At 59.9% G+C, this 11,487-nt stretch overlaps 3 protein-coding genes across 3 annotated transcripts; 1 reads left to right on the top strand and 2 right to left on the bottom strand.

Annotated features, from left to right (window-relative positions):
- Positions 1 to 254: 254 nt before the first annotated feature.
- STUB1 (STIP1 homology and U-box containing protein 1) lies at positions 255 to 3,007 on the top strand (the record flags this gene model as incomplete). Its single annotated transcript, XM_079542898.1, has 7 exons — positions 255 to 449; positions 1,026 to 1,224; positions 1,306 to 1,471; positions 1,695 to 1,785; positions 2,346 to 2,402; positions 2,610 to 2,726; positions 2,882 to 3,007. 7 exons carry the CDS (start codon positions 255 to 257, stop codon positions 3,005 to 3,007), a joined length of 951 nt encoding a protein of 316 aa, XP_079399024.1.
- Positions 3,008 to 4,470: 1,463 nt separating this feature from the next.
- JMJD8 (jumonji domain containing 8) lies at positions 4,471 to 5,981 on the bottom strand (the record flags this gene model as incomplete). Its single annotated transcript, XM_079542860.1, has 9 exons — positions 4,471 to 4,551; positions 4,660 to 4,794; positions 4,874 to 4,941; positions 5,010 to 5,129; positions 5,223 to 5,291; positions 5,367 to 5,463; positions 5,541 to 5,589; positions 5,720 to 5,803; positions 5,899 to 5,981. The coding sequence occupies 9 exons, from the start codon at positions 5,979 to 5,981 to the stop codon at positions 4,471 to 4,473; spliced, it is 786 nt and encodes a 261-aa protein (XP_079398986.1).
- A 370-nt stretch (positions 5,982 to 6,351) lies between these two features.
- WDR24 (WD repeat domain 24) lies at positions 6,352 to 11,159 on the bottom strand (the record flags this gene model as incomplete). Its single annotated transcript, XM_079542752.1, has 9 exons — positions 6,352 to 6,520; positions 6,605 to 6,789; positions 7,000 to 7,337; positions 7,425 to 7,529; positions 7,739 to 7,860; positions 8,785 to 8,900; positions 9,151 to 9,826; positions 10,234 to 10,411; positions 10,679 to 11,159. 9 exons carry the CDS (start codon positions 11,157 to 11,159, stop codon positions 6,352 to 6,354), a joined length of 2,370 nt encoding a protein of 789 aa, XP_079398878.1.
- Positions 11,160 to 11,487: the final 328 nt, after the last annotated feature.

Raw genomic sequence — 11,487 nt, 5'->3', positions numbered from 1 at the left:
CCAGACCAAGCCCCGCCCCTTTCCCCGCCCACAACGCGCAGACCACGCCCACTAAGAGGAACAACGCCCTTCGCAGGCCACGCCCACAAACAAAGAACGCCCTCTGCTCTAACCACGCCCACAAAAAGTCCATCAAGGCCACGCCCCCCTGTTGACGCCACGCCCCGGAAGTGGAGGGGCGGGGCGGCGCTGTCGCAGTGCGCGGCCGGAGGCAGCGGAGCCGCCGGCCCCTAAAGGCCGGGTCGGGCCGGGCCATGAAGGGGAAGGAGGAACGGGAGCGGGAGGGCGGCGGCGGCGGCGGTGCGGCCGGGCCGGGGGCCGCGGGGCCGGGAGCGGGGGGAGGCAGCCCCGAGAAGAGCCACAGCGCGCAGGAGCACAAGGAGCAGGGCAACCGGCTCTTCGGCGGCCGCAAGTACCCCGAGGCCGCTGCCGCCTATGGCCGCGCCATCGTGAGTGTCTCCCGGGTCCGATCCTCCCCGCCTCCTCCCACCACCCGGTCCTCCCTTGTCCCGACGTCCCGGTGCCCCCCTGTCCCGGGCCCTGTCCTCCCCAACGATGCCCACCTATCCAGGGCCCTGTCCTCCCCCCCCCGCCCCGGTGCCCCCCTGCCCAAGACCCTGTCATCGTTCCCCTTCCCCCCGGTGCCCCTCTGTCCGGGGCCCTGTTGTTATCTGATGTTCCCTTGCCCAAGGCCCTGTCCCCTCACCCCCTGGCATCCCCCTGCTCAAGGCTCTATCTGTCTGCCCCTCCCGGTGTCCCCTCCCGGAGGTCCCTGTTCTCAGGGCCGTGTAGTTATCCCTGTTGTCTCCTGCCCACAGCCCTGTCCCCACCGGTGGCTGTAAGGCTGTGGGGCCAGGTTACCCCCCACACCTCCCTATGGAGCTGCAGCTCCTAACTTGTCCCCTCCCTGCTGAGCTGGCGTTCCAAGGTTGGGTGACAGCACCCTGTTGTCTCACGCCCGTCGCTTTGTCCTGCTCCCCATGGCATCCCCTTGGGCAGGGAGGTGACGCGTGGTTGCCCCGCAGAACCGGAACCCTTTGGTGGCCGTGTATTACACCAACCGGGCGCTGTGCTACCTGAAGATGCAGCAGCACGACAAGGCGCTGGCCGACTGCAAGCGGGCCCTGGAGCTGGATGGGCAGTCGGTCAAGGCTCACTTCTTCCTGGGGCAGTGCCAGATGGAGATGGAGAACTACGACGAGGCCATCGCCAACCTGCAGAGAGGTGAGCGGCGGCCAGGAGGGGGCTGTCCCCATGGTGTGGCAGGACTCACATCTGCTTTGTTCCCCCCCCCTTCCACTGCAGCCTATAACCTCGCCAAGGAGCAGCGGCTGAATTTTGGGGATGACATCCCCAGCGCGCTGCGCATCGCCAAGAAGAAGCGCTGGAACAGCATTGAGGAGAAGAGGATCAACCAAGAGAACGAGCTGCACTCTTACCTGACCAGGCTAATCATGGCCGAGAAGGAAAGGTAATGGCAGCCCTTGTTCCACTTGGCTTCCTGAGCCCCAAGGTGGGGGTGATGTGTGAGACAGGAGGTGGGAGAAGGAGCGAGCTGCTGGGAGGATCTCAGAGTGCCACGAGGCTCTGAGTGCAGCACCCCTGTGCCTGCAGTGTGCAGAACCCTGGGGCTGGGTCAGCAGCAGTCTTGTTGCTGCTGCTGCTCCATGCTTTCACCAATGCCTCTGTCACAGGGAGCTGGCTGAGTGCCGGAAAGCTCAGCAAGAAGAAAACGTGGATGAGAGCCGGGGCCGTGTTCAGCTGGCCGGCATTGAGGCCAAACACGTGAGTGGCTGTGTGTGGGCACAGCAGGCAGGAGGGAAGCAGGGCTCCCCAAAGCCTCCCTGGTGCTGCTCCCTCCTATCCTTGGCTCCACACAAGCTCCTGTCACAGGATTTTCATCCCCCTTGTGCGTTCTCCTGTTCCCTGTGCTGTCACCCTCCTGTCCCAGCCAGGCAGCGGTGCTGCTGCTCGTGCCCTGCCAGCTGCATGCCCGTGATTCCTCGACAGCTGTGCAATGGGAGCAGCTCGTGGCTGCCTGTAGGTCTGCGTGGTGTCCTGGAGCAGGGGACTAATCCTGGGATAAAAATAGCCCTGCAAAGGACGGTTATTTTTAAGCTGGATCATTTTTGCCACGCAGTTCGGCCTGGAGGGGTGGGAACCAGGGGCTGTGAAACAAAGAATCTGGCTCTGAACCTGTGGCTGGATCCCTGCCCACGCTGTGGGATTGGTCCCTTCTGTGGGCAATAAGTGCTCAGAGCAGCCACAAAGATGTGGGCTTGCTCCCTGCCTGCAGCTTGTTGACATGGAGCTGTGCCCCCACTCAATAAAGGTTCCTTTTCCAGGACAAGTACCTGGCAGACATGGATGAACTCTTCTCTCAGGTGGATGAGAAGAGGAAGGTGAGTGTACCCCTGCACATGCTCCCTGCTCTCCCCAGCCAGCACTGCTTGCTGTGACCCTCTTTAGTCCCTGCTGCCAATGTGGACTTAAAAATCTCCCTCTATCTGAGCTGATGCGCTGCACGGCTGCATCCTCACCACCACCCCTCAGCCCTTTGTTGTTTTTGCTGCTGCAAACCTAACCCAGCTCTGCTTCACTCGAGCCAGAAGCGCGACATCCCTGACTACCTATGCGGGAAGATCAGTTTCGAGCTGATGAGAGAGCCCTGCATCACACCCAGCGGGATCACGTACGACAGAAAGGACATAGAGGAACACCTCCAGGTACTGCAGAGATGTGGGCTCTCCTGCGCCGCTGCCTCCTCCCCTGGCAGCAACCGGGAGTTTTGGGCTCAGATGCTGTGCCCCATCCCCCCCCTGTGCTGCTGGCCTGGGGCCAGGCACGCAGTGTAACCGGTTCCTGGCCACCTCCCTTGCAGCGCGTGGGTCATTTCGATCCCGTGACGCGGAGTCCCCTGACCCAGGACCAGCTCATCCCCAACCTCGCCATGAAGGAGGTGATCGACGCCTTCATCTCGGAGAACGGCTGGGTGGAAGATTACTGATGGCCGAGGGGTGATGCTGCTGCTCCCCTTCCCTTCCACCCCCCGTGGGCTCTCCCCAGCTGCAGGCTGCTCGTGCTGGGCTGGCACCATGCCTTACTCCCTGTCTGTCTGTCCCCCTCTGCTCTGGGTGCCCAGAGACCTGTCGGCAGTGCTGAGTGAGGGTCCATCGCCTTCTCCCCTTCCTGCAGAACCGTAGCAGCTGGGTAGGATCGTGGTGCTGGGGGAGCCCTGGCTGCTGCGGTGGGAGGGGACCAGGAAGGGCCCAACAGTGTTATCACAGTTCCGAGGGAAGAGACAGGACCCCTCCATGCTGACAATCTCCAATGGTCACGCCCCATGGAGCTGCCTGGGGCGAGTGCTGGTGCTCCCTGCACTGCTCTGGCCACATCCCCTCCCTATGTACATAGGTTTTCTTCCCATTCCATCACCTGTGGGGACAGAGTCATGTCTCACTGGTTCCTGTAAATAGCCATGTGCTGGGGTGGGAGATGTTTTCTCTGCCTGTCTCCTGCCTTGCTCTGGGGCTTCTGGGAAACTAGTGTCCCTGGCTGGAAGGGGTGGCTGCCTGTGTATAACCTCCCCTGCCAGCCCTGGGGCTGGGGTTCCTGGGACCAGATTCATTTTCCTTCTAATGAAATCCCTTTTGAGAAGAAAAAAACAACAGAACAGAAAACCACCAACCCTGCATTGGACTGAGGCTGCAGTGTGGGGTGGCATCGGCGTTGCTGGGTGGTCGGCCTGCAGCCTGCCTGGCTTTTGAGTGCTTTCTGGACAGTTTGCCAATGTCATTAAAACAAAACGAAACAAAAAACATTCAGCAATAAATGTGAAAAGAGCTCGAGTGCTTCAGGAAACTCTCTGCAGGGGGCTGGGGATAGCAGTGCACTGCCCAGTTGGAGGGGCAGCTGTCCCAGGCGTGTCCTGGGGGCTTGTGCTGATGCATTTGAGCTTTTTTGTGCCTGGGTAAACCTGAACCAGTCCTTTGGCATGCCAGAGATGAGACTGGAAAGTGTGTGAGTGGGGTGCAGAGATGCATAGCAGCCCACTGACTTGTGGCTGGGACTGTTTGCTCCCATCCTCCTTTTGCTGCCTTGGGATCAGTGCTGGCATCAAGGCACAGGTTCAGCCACCCCTGCATCCAGCAAAAGCTGCTCCAGTATACAGCAAAGGGCAGCAGCAGCCCCCACACCTGACCCACCCTCCCGGGGTGGGCTGAGGTTCATCCCAGCTACGGGCAACAGGGATGGTGTAACACCTGCAGCACTACATCAGTGTGTCAAGTTTAATCCAAGTGGGTGTGAGAAATCCAGTTAAAAACCACAGTTCTGGTGCTTGGTCCGAAAACCAGGGTTTGAGGGGTGGCCTGTTGGCACTGCCTTGGTCCCAAGCCCACAGGATGCTCTGGGATGATACAGGGATGCTGGTGGCAGTCCTCAGGCACAGTGGAATGTGGGCACCTGGCTCTACCCCAGGAAGGTGGAGATGAAGACGCTGGTATCCAAGTTGAGCGTGGCATGCCACCAGCGGTCGGGGAAATACAGCACCTGCAGGAGAGCACAGCAAGAATGCCTTTTGGGACTGGGAAGGCAGCCCTGTGCCCTCCTGTGCTTCACAGCAGGGCGAGGAGGGCACGGAGCCGCTGCAGGACTCACCTCCCCGGGCCGGATGGTGCACTCCAGTGGGCGTTCTTCTGGTGGCAGCGTGGGATAGGTGTGCTGGAGCCAGGCCAGCGTGGTCTCATTGGGGTGGAAGTGGGGTGTTTTATCGGGTGGGTAGAGGAACCAGCGCTGGAAGGAAGGCAGCAAGGAGGCTCAGCCCTCAGTGATCCCTCAACGCACCCCAATTTTCCCTATGGGAATTGCTCACCTTCCTGCCAAAGATAACCTCGGAGTAACCGGGGCCGTGCCAGTGGAAGGGAACGCCAGAGCCTGAGCCTAAGGGGTGAAACGTGTGCTGTGCCAACCCTGAGCTGCCCACACCCCACACCCAGCCCGGCACCCACCTGCAATCCCAAAGCTGTAGGCTCCGCTGGTGCCCGGGATGCGGAAAGGTGGGGGCACGTAGTGCTGGAAAAGGGATCCCCACTCGGTGAAGTTGTTGTCCCCGAAGAAATAGAGGGTGTCTGTGGGAAATGCAGGGGGGAGGGCATGGAGCTGTGGGGAGCAGTGAGGGACGGGTGCTGGAGGTGGGTGCATGTAGGGGCTGTGCTACCCACCGCTGCCCAGTGCTTCTGGGTCCTGTGGCTTCAGGAGCTGCTCCACGTACTCCTGGAAGGGGACATCCACTGCGGGCACAGGGACAGCTCAGGGAGCTGCGGGGATAGCGGGATGGAGACAGACAGCCCCCTCTGTGCCCTCACCTTTGCGGTAGGAGTACGTGTTGGCTGTGCTGAGCCGCACCAGGCGCTCCCCGAAGGCAGCAAGCAGCTTCTGGCGGGTGCAGAGGGCCTGAAAAGCCTGCAGGCCAAATCGTCACCAACCCCGCAGCCGCTGCTGACCTCGCTGCCACCCAACCCAGCGTTCCCAGCACTCACCGAGTTGTCGGTGACCCCGCGGAGGATGACGGGCCGGGAGAAGGCGAACCTGGCAGAGAGCAGCGCGACCGGGCGGGGTCCCCAGCGGGCACCGGGAGCTGGGACCCCCCCGAGGGCAGCGGGGCTGCCCCTCTCACCCCGCTATATCTCCCCCTACCCCACCCCGGAGCCGCCCGTACCGCTGCAGGAAGAGAGCGGGGCTCATGGAGCCGTCGGTTCTCAACACCGTGCACCGCTGCTCCTCCGGCACATCGCCCGTCTGCCTGCAACGGGAGCGCGCTCGGTGCCGGCCCCGGTAGCAGCAGCAGCAGTAGCAGCAGCAGCAGCAGCAGCATGCCGCCTTACCGGCCGCCCTTACCAGCCGCCTGCATCGCCTGCGAGCCGGGCCCGGGCCCAGGCCAAGGGCAGCAGTATCGTCAATACCCGCCACGCTGCCGCCATGGCAGTGGCCCCGGGACTGCAGCTCCCGGCATGCACCGCGCCGTACCACGCTACAGCATCCGGTGAGGGCCACGCCTTAAAGGGGCCACGCCTTAAAGGGGCCACGCCTTAAAGGGGCCACGCCTTAAAGGGGCCACGCCTTAAAGGGGCCACAGCTGCGCCCATGGGAGGTGGCCCCCGCAGGGCGTAAAGCAACAAGAAGCCGCGCTCAGCTTTGGGTTTAATTCAGTACAAAATGGCTGCCTCCAGAAATAAATACAAAGAGAGGGGTGGGAGGGCTGAAGGCTGCACTGCTGCAGCAGAAGTCTCCCAGCACCGTTTCCTGCTCCCCAGCACCCACAGTCCTGCTGCCCCCGTGCTGCTGTTGGGCTCAGGTGTACTCGCAGAGGTGGCCGCAGCCCGCCGGGCAGTGTGAGCTGGTCTCCAGCCACTTCATGATGTGCTGCAGATGGCCGCCGTGGCTGCAGCCCTGGCACCAGACAAAGAGCCCCTTCACCACGTGGTGGCACACGGCGCACATGCTGGCACACTGCCGACACCTGTGCCGGAGAGAAGGGGTGAGTAAAGAGCCTGATGCTGTGGCCCCCCCATTCTCCCGGTCTCCCTTGCTCCCGAGCCCTCACCTGTCACAGATCCACCCCCTGTTGCTCATGGGCCGCTTGCAGTTGCTGCAGTTGATGTGGAGGGTGGTGGAAGCTTGGTTGAGGCAGTTGATGGCACGGCAAGTGCTCAGCTTGATCACCTCGTTGGAGATGTTCCAGAGCTGGAAGCGCTGCAGCAGGTCGATGTAGGAGGTGTACCAGTGCTCCTGGGGATGAATGCACACAGCTCAGTGCCAGCTCCCCAACACCATCCCAACCCCAGCACCAAGAGGCAGAGTCCCAGCTTGTTCCCATACTGGCAGGCTGTTGCAGCAGTGCTGGAAAGAGCCTTCCAGGAAAGGACTCAGATTAAAAACAGTGAGGAAAAGGCAGAGGGCACCCACTCCAGGGGCTGCAGAGGGGCCTCCTTTGGGTACCTGGGTCTGCTCATCGATCTCCTTGCGGATTCGGTCTCCCAGCACAATGAGCACAGACACAGCTGTCTGCACATCCCCCTGCTCGGCGTAGAAGAGCAGTGTGTCACGCACAATGGGGTTGAAGAAGTCAGAGGGCAGGCGGTTCTCATAGAGCGAGTGGGAGATGGAGATGAGGGAGAAGGACTCCACGGGTGTCAGGGACACCGTCTCGGCCTCGTTGCCGCTGACATGGGGGGAGTCAGCCTTGTCCTGCAAGTGGTCCAGGGCTGATGGGTTGTCCACAATTTCGTGACGCAGGGGGAAGGCTTCCTGGGGAAGGCTGTACTCCTGCTCTTCTGCTGCAAGGAAAGCCATGGGGTATGAGTACAGAAGGACAGGTGAAGATCCAGCTGGATGGACAGAGGACAGGAGCAGCTCTCGCTCACCGTGTGGGTTCTCGTGGTCCATCATATACAGGTCATCTTCATCCGCCTCCACGTCTCCCAGCAGGTAGTCTGCAGGGACATCACTGCCCTCTGTCTCCTCGTTGTCTGTGGAGAGAGAAATCAGCACATCCCCCTTGGCCACGGGGGGAAGCACACCCCAAGGATGTGCTCAAGAATCAGCAAACCCCCTTTACAGGATACATGGATACATTCATCCCTCTATCCCATAGCAGAGCCACCTGTGGCTGGGACTTGTGCCACCAGTGATGACCTGAGGAACAGCCTCAGGACTGTGCCCACCCCATAAACCTTACCCTCATTGTTGATCAGGGTGGAGGAGGAATCCATGAGGATATTTTCCGTGCGGCTTTCTCCTTTGCTGCGATCCAGCCTCGACTCGCTGCCCAGCCCAGAGGGGATGTCCTTCAGGTTAAAGCTGTGAGAGAGGCCACTTGCTTCATTTAAAAGTCACAGCATACAGACAGGCTTTATGTCTCCAGCTGGCATTTCAAAAAGGCACAGTAATTTTGCTGAGGGCAAAGTCAGCTGTCCCCACTTTATACCCTAAAAATCTCAGTCCACCACAATTGTTAGCACAGCCCTTTCTCCCTGTCTGGCATCGCCGTGCACCCATCACAGAGGCGTCTCCTCAAGCAACTTCAGAGCTGAGCAAACACTTGACTCCATTTCTCGATGCTTACATTCAGCTTAGAAGTGGGTAAATAAGAGCTGCCTCTCTGCATGATGCTCTATTTGTTACGCATCGCTGCTCACGGGCTCCACCAGGACAGAAAAGGAACTGAAAGGAGCTGACGCAGAGCCACGCTTTCCAGTCTGGATCTGCGGTTTTGAGGTGATGGCAGTGACTTGTCTGGCTGCAGAACTTGGCTGGTGGCAGGGCAATGTTTGAAGTTATTGGAGTCTTTGCTGCTTATCCTGGGAGCCCAGCCCTTTCAGGTGTAAGAACTAATTAGGAGCCCTCACTCCTCACTTTCATATGTCATTTGGAAGAGGAAAAACAAGTTTTCCTGCTGCATCAGTACACAATGAAATTCCAAACCACATGAACTACAAACAGAGGAGCTGTCCTCTCCCTTCAGAAGAGGAAGACCTCTCTGACTGCAGCAAGAAGCGGGGGGGAAAGGGGCATTCTGCATCTCCAAACCCCAACACAGCCAGCTTCATACCCTGTTTCAGACAAAGGAAACAACAGCAGAAGCCCACAAGGCTCAAGGCCAGGCTGGCCCTCTCTTCTCATACCTATATGGGAAACAGCTGCACTCAGATGATACCATCCTACATAGCAGCATGGGACTGAGACTGGGATTCTGCTCTGCTGCTTGTGGAACTGCTCTGTTACCTGTTCATAAGTGGGAGAGTGGTGCTGCCCTTCCCCATGCTGTGATTGAGGTTGGTGGATGACACGGTGCCAAGGCTGGAGTAGATGATCCGGAGCATCGTCCACGTTTGAGCCACCTGTGTGTGAGAGCTGCAGTCAGACTTCACCTCTTAAAAAGCAGCCCGATTCCCATCATCTGTCAATCTACCAAGCTAAGAAGGCCCACAGGGACGTCGTTTCTGGGCACAGAAAGAAATTTGTGCTTGCTGTAGGCAACAGCACTACAGATCTGTGCTAGGGCTGAGTGACACCTTCTGAGGACAGCTGCAGGGCAGAGAAGGGACAAAGAGACCAAACAGCAGAGCCAGTACCTCCAGCCATGCTCACCTGGTTGCGGTCCAAGCCCTTGGCCACCTTGGCATTGTGGTCACAGAGCTCGGCCAGGGGCCTGCCGGCCAGTGCGTACTGCTTGGCAGTGTGCACAAACCAGTCCATGCTGCCACTTTCCACGTCCGTCTCGAAGACGCTGAGGGCACTGGAGGAGGAGATGTACTCAAACTGCTCTGTGGGGTCCAGCTTGCGCTTGAAGAAGATGGGGTGGCGGCGGTCCCCGATGTAGGGCTTGCGGTTGGAGTCGGAGGAGATGAGACTTTCCTTGGCTGCGAAGGCCAGGTCTCCATAAAGGCTGTAGCACAGCCCCTCGGGGTTGGCCCGGTCGATGGGCTGGCTGGCATCCTTGAAGATGTGCTGGTAAAGGGTGCTGTCCTTGGAGCCGGACAGGAGGAAGTAGGGGTCGTGGAGGTGACGCCACACGATGCCCGTGGTGACATCCTTGTGCTCCTCAAACATGGCAGAGGGGATGAAGGGCCGCCGCACATCCCACACGTAGATGTTGTGGTCCACCATCATGGAGCAGGTGGCAATGTGGTGCTTGCACTCTGGCCGCCACTTCACCCGGGCTACGGAGGCGATGGTCTGCACGCAGTAGATTTCCTTGGCCCGCGTGGTGTTCATGTCCCAAACCTTCACCATCTTATCCCGGCCGCCTGTTGCCAGCCAGCCCCTGTGAGAAGGATGAAGGAAGATGATGACACACTGGACAGTGGGACGGGTGGTGCCCACAACACAGATGTACCCATGAGACTTGTCCACACCACGGGAGGCAGCTGGGCTGCAATCGCATCCTCCCACACACTGACCTAACGCCTCTCCTCTCAAACGACGAGGTCAGACAGCACCTATCTCCTGTCTCAGGGTAACGCCCTGCACTTTTGAAACCAAGCTCAACTGACAGGCTCCCTGCTCCCCCTACTCCTTTCTCCATCCTCAAGAAAACCTGTTTCCATCTTCCAACATCAACGCAAGATGCTGGGGTCAGAGAGCCTGCTTTGCTCTGGAAGGCCCCAAGCCATTTATACGGCTCTCTGCTGCTAAGCTTGAGCAGCTGGCAGGGCCTGACTCTGTACCCACCGGTCCTCGGGGTGCCAGTCACAGCAGAAGACGGGGCCGTTGTGGGCTGTGAACATCCTCTCATAGCGGTCGGGCCGGCGGATGTCCCACAGCTGCACGTTGCCATTCTCAAAGGTGGCAGCAAAGGTGAAGTAGTCGCGGATGCTGAACTGCACATCACGCACACTCTCCGACTGGCCTGAGCGGGGAGAGAAGTTTTGGTGCAGTGAGACACAGCTCCAGCAGTGCTAACAACTAAGAACTGAAAAACCTTGGCAATATTGCTGTAGGAGAGACATGGAGTCCCCCAGCCCTGAGAAGAGGGAAGGAGGGCCTGGTGCAGTCCCAATGAGCCTTACTAAGCTCACGCTGAGCGGCCAAAGCCTCTCGGCTCCCTCCCTGCTGACTCCAACCCTCCTCATGGTTCTGGGCAGGCAGAGGAACAAGCAAGAGATTGGGCTCATACCAGAGAAGGTGCTGACAGAGTCCTTCTTGCGCAGGTCAAAGCACTTCATGTAGCCGTCCTGGGAGCCGCTGAGCAGCATATACACCTCGGTGGGGTGGAAGCAGACTTTGTTGACGGTGCGTTTGTGCTCGGTGAACAGCTGGTCCTGCTTATTGCGGGACGGCTTGCCCAGGTTCCAGGTGACCACCACGCCATTGGTGGCGGCTGTGGCCAGCAGGTTCTCATCCATCTGGTGCCACACCACGTCGGCGCAGCTGAAGTTCAGCGAGGGCTTGCGGCCCACGCGGAGGTTCAGCTTCTCCACAAACTGCTCCTCTTCGATGGAGTAGATCTTGAAGATGTTACGGCCGGCCACCACCACCTGGGCTGCGTCGCGGCACACGCTGATGGCGTTGGCAGGGGCGTCCAGGTGACAAAACATGGTGCGCCCTGTCAGGGTGTTGCCCCCCAGGGCCGTGCTCACCCTGGCCATCTTCTCCATGGCCGTCCTCGGCGCAGGGTCCCCTCTCTGGGAGCGGGCTCGGAGACTGGCAGCCCCGCAGGCTGCATCCAAGCCCCAGCGGCTGCCCCGTGTCCCCTCAGCCAGCGCTGGTCAGGGGTGGGCACGGCTCCGGGGTGTTCTGGGTTTGCATCAACTGCGTGGGAAGCAGAGAGGCTAAAGCTCGCTTGGTACCTGTGAGGAGAGAGACAGAGCTCACGCCAGGATCAGTGGCCGCTCCTTGGGGTGCTCCCCAGGGCTCCCTGCTACCTCTGTGTGTAGGAACAGCTCCCTGTGGAGTCAGGGGCTGCTGCGGGACACAGGGACTGCC

The sequence above is a fragment of the Tetrao urogallus genome (assembly GCF_951394365.1).
Source record: "Tetrao urogallus genome assembly, chromosome: 15".
Taxonomy (NCBI): Eukaryota; Metazoa; Chordata; class Aves; order Galliformes; family Phasianidae; genus Tetrao; species Tetrao urogallus.
The sequence above is the reverse complement of the archived record's forward strand: the minus strand, read 5'-3'. Positions and strand labels throughout refer to the sequence as shown.